General features: G+C 39.3%; 1 protein-coding gene across 1 annotated transcript in view; it reads right to left on the reverse strand.

The window, feature by feature from the left end:
- LOC126427276 (pleckstrin homology domain-containing family M member 2) overlaps window positions 1-12,259 on the reverse strand; it is a 271,933-nt gene extending 259,674 nt beyond the window's left edge. The window contains exon 1 of the mRNA XM_050089544.1: window positions 12,076-12,259. Coding sequence (XP_049945501.1) covers window positions 12,076-12,147 — 72 coding nt within the window. The 5' untranslated portion in view covers window positions 12,148-12,259. The remainder of the gene's footprint in view (window positions 1-12,075) is intronic.
- Window positions 12,260-19,029: the final 6,770 nt, after the last annotated feature.

The following is a 19,029-nucleotide window of genomic DNA, read 5'->3' on the forward strand; positions in this document are numbered from 1 at the left end:
GTATGGAACAGGTTCCTAGGTATGTGAGTGGCTCAAAGACTTTTTAAGTAATAGAATCCAGTACAATGTCCTCGACAGCGAGTGTTCGTCAAGAGACAAAGGTATTAAGTGTGGGTCATCTGCAAAAGAAAGCGTGTATAGAACAGTAGAGTGACCTAGTCTTGAGTGTTTAGGATCCGACGAGATCAAATTAAGAGAAAACATTGAGGCAATTCAGAGGCGGGCTGCTAGATTCATTACCAGTAGGCTGGATCAGCACATGCAGTTATTACTGAGATGTTTTGGGAACCCCACGTGGGAATCCCCAAAGAGTAAGGGGCATTCTTTTCAAGGAACGCTGTTGGGAAAGTTTAGAAAACCAGGTTTTGAAGCTGATTCCAAACAATTCTTCACTGTCAATGTTCATTATACATAAGGACCACAAAGATCAGAGAAATTATGGTTTGCACATGGGCATCTAGACAGCCATTTTTCCCTTACTGTATTTGTGAGTGGAACAGGAAAGGAAATAACTAGCAGTGGTACAAGGTACCTTCTGCGACACACCATGCAGTGGCTTGTGGAGTACGTATGTAGATGTAGACAGTTCAGATCATGAAGTCTCCCCAAAAGCAACTGATTATGAGAACAATAGTTGAATTCAAGTCACTCAGCACATACTGGCAACAATGTCACACACTACTTCCTCTGAAGCCAACTGCTAAAAAATGCATGTTATTTTAATGACACTATAGGATACCATTAATCTGCTTTTGTCACATGATTATGTTTCTGTTATTGTTTATATATGAGGGTCACTCCAAAAGAAATGCACACTATTTTTTTTTAAATCCATCTTTTATTCTACATGTTTGAAAGTTTTACAGTGTGTAGCTACATCCTTTAGGAACATCATTTCTCCACATAATTTCCATCCCTCTCAACTGCCTTACGGCATCTTGGAACCAGCGCCTGTATACCCGCACGGTAAAATTCTGGACCGACCTGCTGGAGCCACTGTTTGGCAGTGTGCACAAGGGAGTCATCATCTTCAAACCTTGTTCCACAGAGAGAGTCTTTCAATTTCCCAAAGAGATGATAGTCACGTGGAGCAAGGTCATGGGTGTAAAGCAGGTGATTCAGTGTTGTCCATCCGAGTTTTGTGATCGCTTCCGTGGTTTTTTGACTGACATGTGGCCGTGCATTGTCATGCAACAGCAAAACATCCTGCTTTTGCCAATGTGGTCGAACATGACTCAGTCGAGCTTGAAAATTCTTCAGTGTCGTCACATATGCATCAGAATTTATGGTAGTTCCACTTGGCATGATGTCCACAAGTGAGAGTGCTTCGGAATCGAGAAACACCGTAGCCATAACTTTTCCAGCAGAAGATGTGATTTTGAAATTTTTTTTTTTTTTTTTTTTTTTGGTGAATTTTCATGATGCCACTCCATTGGTTGCCTCTTCATCTCGGGTGAAAAATGATGGAGCCATGTTTCATCACCTGTCACAATTCTTCCAAGAAATTCATCTCCACCATTCTCGTACTGTTCCAAAAGTTCACTGCATACCGCTTTTCTCATTTCTTTGTGAGCCACCGTCAACATCCTTGGAACCAACTAGGCACAAACCTTCTTTAACGCCAACACTTTCAGTATTCTCCAAACACTTCCTTCCCCTATCCCAACGTAGTGTGACAATTCATTCACTGTGTCGCGAGGACAATCCTCAATATTGCCATGCCTGCTTTCATCATGTAACCAGCTTGCCCACCGACTAACTGTACTGTGATTGACAGCAGCATCTCCATACACTTTTTTCAACCTCTCTTGGATGTTTCCCACTGTCTTGTTTTCACAGCACAGGAATTCTATGGATAGCATGTTGCTTCTGACGAATGTCAAGTGTAGCAGCCATCTTAAAGACATGCTGTGATGGCACCACTTACGGGAGCAGGTTGAACTAAGTTTGAAAACAAGCGGGAAGGATGTATCTACACACTGTAACACTTTCACATACGCAGAATGAAAACTGTATTTTTACAAAAATAGTGTGCATTTCTTTTGTAGTGACCCTCGTATGTATGTAGGACATTTGCATTTTTCATTTTGAAATGTTTTTAATGATTTCTTCATTAGTACATAAGTGAGTTTTATGAAGGTTGGACAGGTGACCAGCCAAGGCCTTGATACAGGAACGGTCCCAGCCTTTACTTGGACTAATTTAGGGGAACAACAGAAAATCTAAATGAGGATGGCCAGACAGAGCCATTATTAATGACTTTGTATCGAAGGCAGAATCTAAAGTGTAACAGAACAATCCTGGGTTCGACAGGAAGCAAATACTTTCATTTTACATTACTTTCTGCTTGCAGCAAAAGCAGAAAATGTATATTTAGTGTCAGGTGAGGTATTTGTAAAATAGGGGTAATTGGAAACACGAGGGAAAAAATTTTTCTGGAGAGACATTTGATTTTTTATTCTACACCACTTGCCTCTCCTTATTTTGTTCACTGTTCAGCTTTTTATACTGATGTATCTAGCAGTTTGATAGCTCCAGATTTGGGAGGGAAGAAATTTTTTATCCTTTATTTATTGGTAACTTAAACATGCTATTTATGGTTTATTAAGCTATACACAGCGATCCAAAAGTTTCCCTCTGAGGGGATTTGCTTCAGCATATACGCAATTTTGTATTACTCCGATGTGGGTATACAAAAACAGACATGCAGTCAAGGGGTTATTGTGGCATTCGTGTGTTTCTAAAGTGCGTACGGTAAATGTGGAAATGTAAACTACGGTGACGTTATTAGCAAATGGTCCACCAAACAGAAGCAACATGCCATCATTCTTTTCTTGCCTGATGAGGGAGAGACATCCACTGCAGAATGAAGAATGTGTACAGGGCAGCATGTCTGTTGGAAACCATCATCACAGAATGATGTGTCAAAGGATGGTGATGCTTCGTGATAACACACAGCCGTTATCACAAATGTTGTGGTGCAGAAGTTACACCAAGTCAAGTGGGAGACACACTACCACCTGCCCACGCCCACATCTCTCCCCCTACGATTACAACACGTTCGGTCCCTTAAAGGTCTCGAGGGGTCGGAAATTCCTGTCAGACGAAGATGTGTAGCAGCAATTGCGGACTTCTTCACACAGCCTCTACAATCTGGTGCATCAGCGAAATGACTGCCTCAAAGCTCACGGCAACTTTGCCCAATTGTGATGCCAATTCTGGATTATCCATTCTTCAAACAAAGCTTTTTGACCACCCCTTATACAAGGTGTAAACAGTATAAGGTGCCAAAATTATACAGATGGCACATCTTGCAACGCTTGACAAAAAAGTCTAGTAACATGTTTGCGTATTTCCTACGGTTGTCCCGGAAAAAAAAACCACAGTTCGTCTCAGGATAATGGTTTTGGAAAAGTAGATACTTGGCCTTGCACGTATGTAAGCAATCGGTTCATGTCATTGCCCGCTGCGTGTATTGACATTTCGAGCGTAAATCGTAAACACATAGGCAACTGCGGCCTGAGTGGCTGTGTCATTTTAATACACCGAGCGACGACCGTAGGCGAGTAAACTGTGCAGATGTTATTGCAACTCTGTTAACTGTTACGATGGAAAGGAGATTTACTATAGCTGAACTATGCGATATGCATTTAGTTTATGGGAAGTAAAAAGGTGTTGCGAGGGCAGCTGTACGAATTTATCAAGAACGCTTCCCACGACGACGACTTTCGTGCACCAAAGGTTTGTACCATTGTAATTCTCTACTTGTATGCGATTATTATGCATTTACATCTTAATAAAATACAGTAGTTATCTGCACCTTTGTAAATTTTTGTCCGTATGCAAAACGTATCTTCCGTTCCGATATGCTTTCCGTTTTTGTTACATCATGACAGAATGCAACTGACGAGTACGTATTTAATTTCCTTAGACTGAGAGATACTGGCTCTTTACTGTCCTGCCCAGAAGGCAGGGGCCCGCCGATCGTACATTGGAAGCTGAGGAAAGAATTCTGGACCGCATCCAGGAGGATCCTTCTCAGAGTACTAGAAGCACCGCCCGCCACGCGGGTATATCGCACACTGTCATTCATCGCACTTTGCAAGAGGAGCGTCTGCGGCCTTACCACATTCGACGCGTACAAGCATTGGAAGAACAAGATTTCCCTCCACGACGTGAATTCTCAGAGTGGTTTTTGTTACACAGTGCGCAGCATAATTTTGTCAACAAAATACTCGTCACAGATGAAACGTGTTTCACTCGCGACAGAATAACTAATTCCATAACATGCACACGTGGAGTGTACACAATCCTCGCCACGTAGTGGCAACACATTTTCAGCGATGATTTTCTGTAAATGTGTGGGCGGGTATGCTCGATAATTACATTATTGGGCCCTATGTTTTACCTGCACGTTTGACTGGTAACTATTTCTAGAGGAAACATTGTTACCAACGTTGTTAGAAAACATTCCGTTAGGCATACGTCATAACATGTGGTTCCTCTACGATGGTGCTCCATCCCACATTGGTCACAGCGTACGCAGATTTTTGAATAGTTGATTTCCAGGGCGATGGATCGGGCGTTTGAGTCCACGTCGATGGCCACCACACAGCCCTGATTTAAATCCACTGGATTTTTACTTTTGGGGCCATATGAAGAAACTTGTTTATGCTGAGCCAGTAAACAATGTGGACAAATTGACGCAGAAGATTTTAGATGTTGCCAATACCATAAAGGCCAATGTGCATGTGTGTGAACGAGTGCGACGAAACTGGGTTCGCCGTAATGAAGCATGTGTAGAAACGAATGGTGGTCATTTCGAACATTTATTGTAGTATTGGTGTAAGAGGAAACGAAGTAATGGGTTTTCTTTTTGATACGATGTTGTTGTAGAGAAGGAAAATAATGTGAATTTAGTATTTGTTATGGCATTGCCGTAAAAAGGTGAAAGAGGTGAGTGTAACTAATGCACAACTATCTACTTGGTGACTGAATTTGTACTAATGGAAATACATTGTGTTTGATATTAGCTTGTCATTACTACTACGACCTTCGTTATCGACTTGTTGAGAAACAGACTGGTTGTATTCAATTCACGTAAAGCGAATTACACATTCTTTACAACACAAAAACTGTTTACATTCCTTTTTTCGGTAGCACTTGTTTATCACACCACGTCGTTGTACACGTCTAATGATTTCAATCCTCTGGTCGGCTCGATGCCTTTCTCTGGCCGATCCGCCATTGTAGGCGATAAGCTCGGTACGCCGTGTACTGTCGGTTGACTACGTAAACAGAAATGCATATACTATCTATCCTACGAACATTAGGTTTTAATAACACAAAAATAAAGTACATGATAAAAGGAAATGGCATTAGACTTTTTTGTCAAGCACACCGAGATGTACCATCTGTACAATTTTGGTGCCTTATACCGTTTACACCCTGTATTTTATCCTTTCCAAATGAGATTATAATAACGAAATTACTTGCTTTCAAGCTAAATAATAACCACTGCATATTTACATTAACCCCCTAAAAAATTACAAACTGGGTACAGAAACTGAGTGACAATTGCAAAATAATTTATGTTTCTCCATATCAAGCTTTGAAAAAACAGCAAAGACCTACATTAAAATGTATGCAGAAAGCACTTATGCTGTAAATGATATGCCAAGGGATGCTCATAATGTTATAAAATTAAAGTTAAATTATTTACGGAAGCAGCAGCAGATTAAGGTTACACAAAATCAGTCATATGCCACGAAACTCCATTTAAAGATGATCATCCTGATGAGGATTGGTATCAGGCCTTTATGAAATGGAACCCCCTTTATTTCTTTGAAGAAACTTTAGCACCTGCAACAGTCCCCAAACACCGCTCGAGACCCATTTGCAGTTTATAACTTCTACATGAACTAATAATATGTGTTAAATATGTGGTCCAAAAGACTATGAGACATCATGCTTTGTCCACAACTGAGATGAGTCTGTGTTTTGCAGTGACTCAAGTAGGGTAAGAGCTCTTGCGGAAGATGAAAAGCCACTGAAAAAAAGTCTCTGCTGGATCAGGTATGGAGATTACAGCTGTTTTGTCCTGTGTTGCTGCAGATGACTCTTATTGCTACCATTTATCACAAATCAGGGTGGAATGGTCTGGAGTCTATTGGCTTTGTATAATGTGTACACAGTGACATTATACTGCTTTAACAAATGGGTGGCTGGAGGAGCCTAAGTTTTATCAGTGCTTCACTACAGCTTTTATACCTCACATACAAAACCCTCATACAAATAACAAATTACATAGCCAAAGTGTCATTTTAATATTTGATGGAAATGCTAGCCATATCGGTCTACAATTAGTGGAAACAGCTGTACAAAATAATATTCATTCAGTATGCTTGCAGAGGTATTTTATCTGAAAGACTACACACTCTTGACAAATTTGTGTCTAACCCTGCTCAAACAAATCGAGAAAAATCTTAGTCACACATTTGTGTGTTCTGATAAGGAGTATTTTTAACAACTTTCAGATGTCTCCACCACAACTTTTCTTATTTCCAAAACAGCCTTACGTGTTTTCAACATTCTACCACTTTCAAAGTCTATAAAATACAATAGAAAGGTGGTATCAAATGATATGAAAATATGTTACATTTCACCATTTATTTGAGAATTAATACTGTGAGAAGAAGATGATTTTTTTTAGCTTACCAGTGTTATCTCAATCATAGAAAACCGTTCAATAGGTACATTTTATCTCATCAACATTCTTCACCATGAGACAAGTGCAAACTACTACCAAGGAACAAATTAGAAACCAAACGGACTAAACTGTTAGTCAGTGCTAGATACATTGAATACAATACATTTGTTTGTTTGCAACAACCTTTTTCATCACTGGATTGTATAAAACCATATCATCAGTAAGGAATTCCTGGAAATCATAAAAAAAACTGTGCAACTGTATTTTTGAATGGTCAAAAACAATATGCGGACGAGGTCACTTGGTGACACTAGTGTAAATCAGGCAAATTGTCTGTTAACAAGTGCATCGCCATTCAGCAGCCCCTTCCATGTACCATGTATTGTTCTCATGGTCATTCAAAAATACAGTTACACATTGTTCTGTAGAAAAAAATGTGTGTCTGTAAAACACTGTGAAATAATTTCCATGAATTGTTTACTGATGAGAGCATTATATACAATGTAACAATCTAAAAGCTTGTTGTTAACAAAAAAGCATTGCGTACCATGTGCCTAGCACCGCCTAATGGTTTAGTCCACTTGGTTTCTAATTTGTTCCTTGGCAGCTACGCATGTGTGTCTCTGAAGAATGTTGACAAGATACAACTTATCTACGGAACAGTTTTCTACTGGTGCCCTCGCATGGCAGAAAATGCCTAAACGCCACATTCCAGTGTCGTCAACTGTATATGGCACCCAGCCAGATGGCCTTATCTATTTAAAACCCTTCCATACTCAAACAGTTTAACTATAACAACATCTAGAATTTCAACCCTTTTTTTCCCCGAAAATCCCTTACAACAGCACTACTACAGCTGTTCCCAAAAGCTTTCATGTTATTTTAATTGAAGTTATCATTATATAAAACATTTGTAGCACAGGACAACAAACAGTTTTACAAAAATCTCTAAAAGATTAAGCCTGTTTACTCCTTCATCCCTCTCTCCCTTCCCTCCATTAACCCCATCCCCTTGGCTCCTATCTCTCCCCCCCCCTCCCCCCTCTTAATTGCTTCATGACACTACAGTGGGACATACATAAAGATAAATTATTAAATAAAATGAACAGATTGTGCTATGCTTCTAGTATTTTAAGTTAAATCTGTGATATCGAAACACAAAAATGTGCCTACTTTGCATTAGTACACTCAATAATTACATACTGCATTCCTTTTTGGGGCTTCTCCCATAAGAATGTATTTATTATGCAGAAGCAAATAATTAAGACAATGAAACAAGTACCCCTGTCTTCACCACTAAACATCTCTTTAAGGAGTTCAGTATTTTGCCAGTGCCTTGTATCTATATTCATGAAACAGTGTGTTTTATTCATGAAAATCTCCATATATTTACAAAAAATAGAGATGTTCATTATCATAATACTCATCATTCAAATGGCATATTTATAGCTGATCAAAGGCTACATAAAGGGCACAGTAGTGTAAGGCACAGGGGAGTACTTCTGTATATGAAGCTACCTGAAAATGTCAGGTCTTGCCAGAAAGGATTCAGATCCTAAATAAAGTCAATCATACAGAAGCACTGCTTCTATTCAGTGGAAGAATTTATGAATAGTAATCTAAAACAATTTTTGTAATGTATTTTACTGCATGTGTTAAAATATTACTTTCAACTGACTTATTTGACTCTATTCACAGATATAACTGTTCCTGGTTATGGCTCATCTGCACTTATAACACAATGTAAATAGTGTTACTCTGTAATCATTATCTGATGACAGAATGTGTTGTTGTTGTTGTTGTTGTTGTTGTTGTTGTGGTCTTCAGTCCTGAGACTTGTTTGATGCAGCTCTCCATGCTACTCTATCCTGTGTAAGCTTCTCCATCTCCCAGTACCTACCGCAACCTACATCCTTCTGCATCTGCTTGGTGTATTCATCTCTTGGTCTCCCTCTACAATTTTTGCCCTCCACGCTGCCCTCCAATACTAAATTGGTGATCCCTTGATGCCTCAGAACATGTCCTACCAACCAATCCCTTCTTCTAGTCAAGTTGTGCCACAAACTTCTCTTCTACCCAATCCTATTCAACACCTCCTCATTAGTTATGTGATCTACCCATCTAATCTTCAGCATTCTTCATGACAGTATGTAACATACCAAAAAAGTTATGATTCACTATGTACAGCATATAATTTATATAGATGTATATCTTAAAAATGTCTACACTTATGCATGTAACTGCATACCTACAAAATAAGTATATTTGTGTATCAAAGTAAGTGAAATGTAACTTATCCTACATCTATGTGTAATAACGCAACAAGATTTCTGGATGAATAAATAAATGAAATAATGCTTGTTATTTATAGAAAAACAATTCCATAGTAACAGCCCCTCCCAAGATCTTGTAAACCTTATTTTGAATCGCCAATTCTAAATATATTCCCCTTCTCATCCTCCTTTTAATTTTTATTTTTATTCATTTAGCATATGTACAATTACAGCTTATGTTTTATATGTCTCTAAGAGTTTTATATGTCTGTAAGAGTTATCTTGGAATCATAAGAAAATGTGGAATGCAATATGAGAAAATAGGAACAAGTAATGGAAGTTTGCACAATTTCCAGTGTACCATTAACACTAATACTGGAGTGGTTTTTATATGATTTTAATTCCGGCTTGTGTTTTAGTTAATCTGATGTTTGGTGGCTATGTAGTTTTATTACACAAGGCAATGTGGATGCTTGGCGTACGCTATTGATGACACTGACATATGGTGATTCAAAAGTACATCATCTCAAATTGTTTGAATTTCCTGTATGGCGTTCATGCATTAGTTCCATTGGTGGAAACGAAAATGTGTGGGAGCCACTTGTCCCTCAACTATTTCTATGTTTTGTAAAGTATTTAAAGCATTTATGAAGTTTCACTGATGATATTCTGTAAGTTGTAAAAATAAAAATTTAAAAAATAAAAAATTAAAAAATAAAAATTGCTTGTTAACAATTTGCCTTATCTACACTAGCACTGCCCGGTGGCCTGTTCCACTGTGATATTTTCAACTGATCTAAAACAGTTATGCACCGTTTTGTAAACACGCCTCTTTGTAAGTAATTGTAAAATGATTTCTGTGAATTGTTTACTGATGAAATTGTTTTATACCAGGTAATGATGAGAAAAGGTAACAGTGAATAAACAAATGCATCATGCGCTGGTACGTATGTGGTCACATATCTAGCACCGTCTGGTGGTTTAGTCCAGTTGGTTTCTAATTTGTTCCTTTGTAGCAGTTTGCACTTGTCTCTAAGTTACTAATATTGACAAGATACACTGTATCTACTGAAGAGTTTTCTGTAATTGCTGAAACAGTGACAAGCTAAAAACCATATTCTACTCACTGTACTATGTCTCTAATCAATGGTGAAATATAACATATTTTCATATCTTTTGATATGTGTTTTGTGCTGTATTTTATAGCCTTTGAAATTGATGGAACAGTCAAAAGTGTATGGCGATTCTGGAAATAATAAAAAAGTGTGGTCAAGACATCTGCATCCAAATGGCACTTTCATGCAAATTGCAGCTGACAAGAAGTATGGTACCAACTATCTTAGTTTTAATGTTATTTGATAAATTCATTTCAGGAATGGTTCACTTTGGATTTTTTTATTACAAGTTGGCGGTTCATAAGTTGTAGAACAATGTTAGTTTATGGTTATACCTGCTGGCAAATACATACCCAGTCCACACTCAGATTGCAGTTTCCACTTACCTCTGACCTAATACGATAAATGTGAGCACATGGGGTAAATGTTAACTTTTTTGTCACAACCAACAGATTACTGAATCCAAAAGTAGAGTTCATATGCGCATGTCATTTGAGTCAATATTTGTCAGATTCTACTGGATCAAGAAGTCTCACACATATTGTAGATTTTTAATTTTAATAGCATTTTCTGAATTCTATTTTCATCCACCATGTATAGCAAACAGAACAAAATGATACAATAAATAAAACTGAACAACATATGGTGCAGTACACACAAGTTTCTACCCAGTCTCATCTGTGAAAAATATGGACAAGAAACTGAATGAAACTGGCAATTGATACCCATTTATATAACTGAATTATATTGTTCATGTAGGCCTATGATACCCTCATTTTATTTGTTTGTTATGTTCAGTGATTGTTCACGTAATTTAACTGCCTTGCTCCCAATGCAGTACTTCCAAGCTGTCTAAAACATATGGTACATGTGGAGACAAGGCAAAGTAACTGTGTCTCGTATTGCCTTGATATATTGCTGACAGAAAGCTCTCAGATTTCCAGCAGAGTAGCATATTTTAATAAAGGTACTTGTCTCTAAAATTAAAGACCTCATCAATAAGGCGAAGTCACAACACTCTTAACCATAATGAAAAAAACAGAGAGAAGATAACCTGACTTGAGTCAATATCAGCTGAGAACTGCACGTCATATTTGTTTCGAGAAACAAAACACGCTTTTAACTGTTTTAACCGCACTAAAATGAGAGGACAACGGTTTACATATTGAACAGAGCAACATACCAGGTGTAAACGAAAGCTCTTGTTGGGAAGAGCGTTTTACTGATTCAACAGTTGCAGTCAAAACAAAGGATGCGTGAGATTAAAGTTTGTGTCAACACGTAATTGGTAATCTGTTAAGAAGATGGTTCGTCGTGCTGTTTGTACTCTCGGCAGCTCACGCTAACACACGCAGTCAGGCGAAATAAAAATATATAACAGGTACACAGCCATTCTATTTACTGACATCCCGCAACGGCAATACTTCTGAGAAGCTATTTCAACTCTGCAAATCCATTACATGAACATTATGTGTACTTACAGAACACCCAGTCTCGATCAATGAACGAGTGGATCCCCCTTTTAGATGATCTTACTTTTCTCTGTTAAATCCCAGTCTATTTACGTTCACTACCGATTGCACCTTCAAACGGTATTTTGCTTTATCGCGTCGGTGCGAATGTCTTCTCATTAATATCGGTTTACAGTACACGCAGACTGCAAATCCACGACTAACTAGTGATGATCCCCACCCACGCTAAGCATGACACAACTGGAGCATTAGTCATCGGAAACTTAGCATCAGCTGCGCCAAACAAAGACGTCATCCTGTTTGCTATCATCATCACACTTTTTCTCTCTCTCTTTTCCCTTCCTCAATCGACCGCATTCGTAACAGCTAATACGCAATAAGCCAGATTCACAATTGTTTAGACAGAACGATCTTCCAATATAAAGGCACTCTGATGACAATTTACAAATCCAAAAATGGACACGAAAGCGCTTATGTGAAGGTGGTTTTTCTGCTCTATTACGCACCAACTTGATCGCCTTCTTGATGTCTTCTAAGATGCGATCCTTAACAGCGGAATTATCGTCGTGTAACTCCATTTTAGCCACGTCGTTTCGGACGACGGCTCCAATTTTTGATACTAAAGCTGAATTTGTTACATGTCAGCTGCCTTACAGAGCACAAATCACGTTAGGTTGGTCCGCACCAGACCACACGACGGCCATTTTTATGAGGACGTTCGAGAGCTTCGCTGCGGGAAACTAATCGATTGACAGGACAAAACACTGGCACTGCTGCGTTCTGCAGCGCCTTCGTATTGTATGTGTTTATGTTTGGATAATGAACGGAAAGAAGAGATGGAAATGCATTGTACAAGCGTATCACCGTAAATAAAATAATCTACGCACAATAACATAAATATTCAGAACCTCCCGTAAACTACATGTGTGGGCAAGTAAAACCGTAAGAATGATGTATGATGTTTATTTTGATTAACACCGGTGATTTCGTGCGCCTATTTTTAAAGTGTATAAAAATTGTTAGTTCTTATGGCAGAAATACCTTAGTTTGACATAGCCTTACGCTTTATACAATAGACCAAGCCATGAGCCAACTTTAGAGTTTTAGAAATAAAATAATTGTCATTGGGATTTGCGCCACAGTCGCATTGAAGGAGTACTAATGAAATCACGTTTAAACAAAACTATTGTAATTGTCATGATTAACTAGGAAATGCTAATTATTTCCACGAATAGTTGATAATTTATCTCATCGCATGTAATTTTTTTACTAATTTATTCAAAGGCGAATGCATTGGGTTGCTGGCTCTACCCTACGCCCACGTTGAAATAAATTGAGAGTCATAATTCTTTATGTAATTTGTTTTGAATGCTATTTCATGTTCACAAATAAATAAATTTACAACTGACAAAGAAAACATACGCCAGATAACGTTAAACACAATTAATTGTAGTGCTGCACAAATAAAACTGGTTTGCTATCTACCAGGATCTAGTCTTAAGACTAGTGTGCAGATATCTTGATTTACGTAATCTGGATTATCCAGAATAATTCAAGCCTAGTGTATGCCACACAGTAAGGCTGTTGTTTTGTTGTTGTCAGTGCAAAGACTGGCTTGATGCAGCTCTCCGCACTATCTTGTGCAATCCTTTTCATCTTTGAATAACTAGGCCTACTGCAATCTACTTCAGTTTGAACCTAAATCTGCTTATTGTATTCAGCCATTAGTCTCCCTGTACATCTTTTATTCACCGCACTTGTTTTCATGAGCAAAATGACTGTTCCTTCATTCCTCAGAATGTGTTGTAGGCCTGCCTGTGATATTTCTTCTCCATTTTTGGAAAATAAATACAGGACAACAGTGAACACTGAAAAAATACATTCCCTGCAGTGATTTTCTGTCTTCCATCATTTCATGTTAGTTGCACCATAGCAAATGCACAAGGGCCACAACTACTAAAGTTTCCGTAACACTTTTTTTCGCCTTCAGCATACATCTAATAAATTTCTTCCTAAACACTGAGTTCCTTCTCACTCATAGCTGGTACCTTAGCTCAATACATGTTATGTAAGATCAGTGAAGCAATAGCGAAACTCAAACAATGGAAAATCCAGGATGGAATGTAACAATATTAAGAAAAGGATTGTTGCTACTCTCCGTATAGTGGAGATGCTGAGTCGCAGGTAGGCACAACAACAAGGCTCTCACAAAATAAGCTTTCAGCCAACAAGACCTTTGTCAAAAATAGGCAACAGACACACACACACTCACTGATACAAATACAACTCTCACAAACACATGACCACATTCTCGAGCAGCTAAGCCAAACTGTCTCTGGCTTCAGCTGTCAGAGACTGTGATCGTGTGTGTGTTTCATTTGCATCAGTGTGCGTTTGTGTCTGTTGCCTATTTTTGACGAAGGCCTTGGCCGAAATATTATTTTGTGACAGCCTTTTTTGTAGCGCCTATCTGTGACTCAGCATATATGTTGAGTAACAACTATGCTTTTAATACCCAAACTCATTCATTCTTGACCTAAAGACTAATATGCCTTTTCTAATTGTGTTATTAAACACGTGACAAAAGAGATAATAATGTCTTTAACAAAAATAATAAACAAAACATTACATGAAGGTGCCCATCCAGAATGCCTAAAACTGTCTGTAATCAAGCCTATCCATGAGGAAGATAATGCATAATCATCTGACAATTATCAATCCTTTTCACATGTCCCAATAATTTGTAGTACACTGGACTCACATTCGGGAGGGCGACGGTTCAATCCCGCGTCTGGCCATCCTGATTTAGGTTTTCCGTGATTTCCCTAAATCGCTCCAGGCAAATGCCGGGATGGTTCCTTTGAAAGGGCACGGCCGACATCCTTCCCCATCCTTCCCTAATCTGTTGAAACCGATGACCTCGCTGTCTGGTCTCCTCCCCCAAACAACCCAACCCCCAACTCAATCATTTGTTAAGTAACAGAGTACTATATTCACCAACAGATAGAGCAATATTTTGAATATATACTATATGTGTTATTTAACATAACCTGCCATGGGCAGTATGGTTTCAGATGTATCCTCTTTCTGTGAAAGTAGTTGACAATATTATAACAAAAGTGTACAATGCTTTAAAAATAAGCCAATAAACTGTGTGAAACTGTTGGAACAAAGAAAACCCTTTGATACAATTGTCTGCAACATCCTAATAAGAAAGCTACAGTACTAAGGAATAAGGGAGAGAATGCCCTCCTACCACAGTTATAGCTAACAACACTAAAGAGTTACTGTGTGTAAAAAAAAAAAAATCTCTTACCTATTTGCAAAGATGTGTCGTCCCTTGGACCCTTTCCGTTTATTATGCGCATATAAACTGAATCTTCCTGGCAGATTAAAACTGTGTACTGGACTGAGACTCGAACTCGGGACCTTTGCCTTTCGCGGGCAAGTGCTCTACCAACTGAGCTACCCAAGCACGGCTCACGCCCCATCGTCACACCTTTACTTCTGATAGTACCTCGTCTCCTACCTTCCAAACTTAACAGAAGCTCTCCTGCGAAAAGGCAAAGGTCCCGAGTTCGAGTCTCGGTCCGGCACACAGTTTTAATCTGCCAGGATGTTTCATATCAGCGCACACTCCGCTGCAGAGTGAAAATTTCATTCTGGGCACATATAAACTGTCTGCCCTCCATATTTCCCCATGAGACAGTACTCTATGCGGATGACACCACGCTAATTTTCTGAGAATACCAACCTAGGTGAGTTAGAAAATAATGCAGCAGTTGCAATAAATAGGTGTGGGCTATCTTCTCATTTCATGCTAATCCAAACTCATAAAAATAGCAAAATATAAAACATTTTATTTATGTTAAATGTAACCAAAGAGGAAACCAATAGCTTCCATATTTTAATGTATTACCTGAAGTACCTAAGCATAAATAAATTGCGCACCAGATTCTCACATGTGATTTATCTGCTGTATAAGTTTAGAGGCTGTGTTGGTGAAACTCTCGTACTGTACACCTAGTTTTCTTTCTTCAGTTCCCACCTGACTTGCAGAATTCTGCTATGGGGAAACCACCCTGGATCAAAGTCTCTGTTTAAATAACAAAAAAGCTATAAGATGTGTTGCAGGACTATCATCGTAGGAATCGTGTAACTTTTTAAACGAAATTCATATTATGACAGGCCGTAGTATGTATGTGTATAGCTCTCTAGCAGATACTAAAGGAAACCTGGCTAACTTTGATCTTAGGATCTCAGTACACCACCATAACTCAAGAAATGAACATGCAATTGATAAGCCATATGCCAATCTAGCAAAAGTCCACTACAGTTATAAATATCTTGGTCTCACTCACACATTACTTAACAATGCTGTTTCAGTACCTGTGAATAAACTGAAGAATATAGTAACAAAACTGGTAAAAGGTAAAGCTTTATATGTGGTGGAGGAATTTGAAGAGTGTAATGGTGACCTAAAAATTTTTTCTGAATTATCTATATATGACTATAAATTTACCGAACGAAAGCGCTGGCAGGTCGATAGACACAAACATACACACAAAATTCTAGCTTTCGCAACAAATGGTTGCTTCGTCAGGAAAGAGGGAAGGAGAAGGAAAGACGAAAGGAAGTGGGTTTTAAGGGAGAGGGTAAGGAGTCATTCCAATCCCGGGAGCGGAAAGACTTACCTTAGGGGGAAAAAAGGACGGGTATACACTCGCACACACACACACACACACATCCATCCACACATTTACAGACACAAGCAGACATATTTAAATGGTCTTTAAGACTTACCTTAGGGGGAAAAAAGGACGGGTATACACTCGCACACACACACATATCCATCCACACATTTACAGACACAAGCAGACATATTTAAATGGTCTTTAAATATGTCTGCTTGTGTCTGTAAATGTGTGGATGGATATGTGTGTGTGTGTGAGTGTATACCCGTCCTTTTTTCCCCCTAAGGTAAGTCTTTCCGCTCCCGGGATTGGAATGACTCCTTACCCTCTCCCTTAAAACCCACTTCCTTTCGTCTTTCCCTCTCCTTCCCTCTTTCCTGACGAAGCAACCGTTTGTTGTGAAAGCTAGAATTTTGTGTGTATGTTTGTGTTTGTTTGTGTGTCTATCGACCTGCCAGCGCTTTCGTTCGGTAAGTCACATCATCTTTGTTTTTAGATATATTTTTCCGACGTGGAATGTTTCCCTCTATTATATTGATATGACTATAAATTGTAATATTTTATAAAGTTATAATTGAGGTACATTGTAGTAAAGTAATAACTTAGGTTCATGCCTGTGTCTAATGTTACATGTAGCCGATGAGCCATGTAAGAACACTGTAATGTAGTTATAGATGTATACAAACTTTATTTGATGGCGCCGGTTGCATGTAAACATGTTTAAAGGCAAATAAATATTCTGTTCTATTCAGTTCTGTTTTATGTCCATCAACTACCATCAGTACTTGCACTTTTTGAAAATAAAATATAATTGGATGGATAAAAAAATTTACTCACCTAATGGCAGAAGGAGAACACACTTATAAAGATATTTAAATTCGCAAGCTTTTGGAGCCAGTGGCTCCCTCCTTTTGGCAGAAGGGTTGAAACGGAAGGAGGAGCAGTGAAAGAAAAGGGTTGGTTTGGTTTAGGAAATGGCGATATTTTGGAAAAGTTGCCCCAACAGTCAGTCTTTCCGTCTCATCCCATCTGGCAAATCTCCCCTGATGCAAGGTTGTGGGTGACTTTTCCAAATACTCCCCATTTCCTAAACCTCACCAGTCCTTTCTCCTTCACCCCTCTTCCTTCCCATCAACCATACAGCCAGGAGGAGCCGCTGGCTCTGACAGCTTGCAGATTTAAATACCTTTATATGTGTGTTCTCCTGGTACCGCTCGGTGAGTAGATTTTTTTATCTATCCAATTACACCGATCAGCCAGAACATGACGACTACCCACCTAATAGGTGTGTCCACCTTTGGCACAGATAACAGCAGCGAGGTGCCACGGCATAAAAGCAATGAGACCTTTCTAGGCCACTGGAGGGAAGAGGCAACAAATATGCGCACACGCACAAGTCACCTAATCCCCGTAAATTCCAGGCAGGGGGTGATGAGTTCTGATGCCACGTTCAGTCGCATCCCAGATGTGTTCGATCGGGTTCGGATCTGGAGAGTTGGAGGCCAGCACATCAATTGGAACTTGCCACTGTGTTTCTCAAACTACTGTATCACATTCTTGGCCTTATGACATGGTGCATTGTCTTGCTGAAAAATGCCACTGACATTGGGAAATGTGATTGTCACAAAGGAATGTACGTGATCTGCAACCAGTGTATGATACTCCTTGGCCATCACGGTGCCTTGCACAGATGCCAATGTGAATGTTCTTCAGCCACCAGATTGCCTCTGTCTCACAGTACAGGTGTTGAGGAGCTGTTCCACTGGAAGACAAAGGATTTGCACCCTCCTGTCAGGATGATGGAGAAGGTATCAGGATTCATCAGACCGTGCAATGTTCTGCCACTGCGCCAACATCCAGTACTGATGGTCACATGTCCATTTCGGTCACAGTTGCCGATGTCGTGATGTTAACAGTGATACAGGCACAGTTGCCAGCTGTGGAGGCCCATCGTTAGGAGTGTTCGGTGCACTGTGTGTTCAGACACACTTGTATTCTGCCCAGCATTAAAATCTGATGTTAGTTCAACCACAGTTCACCGCCTGTCGTGTTTTACCAGCCTGCCCAACCTACGTCGTCTCGTATCTGTAACGAGGGATGGCTGCCAAATCCTACATCATCTGGACGTGGTTTCACGTGGGGTTCACCACATGTTGAAGACACTCACCACTGCAACACCTGACAAATCGTGCAGTTTCCAAAATGCTCATGCCGAGCCTCCGTGCCATCACAATGTGTCCTCGGTCAGATTCAGATAGGTCACAGGCCTTCACCATTCTACACACAGACAGCGTGCTCACTGGTACTACATGCAGTGTGCGTGTGTTTGACTAGCAGTCATACCTCACCAGGTGATGCTGCTATCGCACGGACGGTTTTGCATCGATAGTAGATCAGCAGTCAGAATGTTATGGCTGATCAGGGTACACAGTAATTGCACTTTGATATTTTGCATCTTTTTCATGTGTAATGTTTCCTCCACTCACTCACTGTGACTCATTGTGTACCATATATCTTGTCAAGAAAGAGAACTTACATTTACTTCCATAATCTGCAAACCATTGTAAAGTGGCTGATAGTGGGTATTTTCCATTGTACCTCACAGTATTTTTTCCTGCTTCATTTGCATACGGAGTGCAGGAAGAATGACTAATTGCGTCTGTGATGTTGTAATTAGACCAACCTTGTCCACACAGTTCCTACAGTAGCAATTCGTAAGATCCTGTGGTATATTCTTATACAGCTCACTTAACAATAGTTCTCGAA

Source organism: Schistocerca serialis, chromosome 11 (assembly GCF_023864345.2).
Source record: "Schistocerca serialis cubense isolate TAMUIC-IGC-003099 chromosome 11, iqSchSeri2.2, whole genome shotgun sequence".
In the NCBI taxonomy this organism is placed as follows: Eukaryota; Metazoa; Arthropoda; class Insecta; order Orthoptera; family Acrididae; genus Schistocerca; species Schistocerca serialis.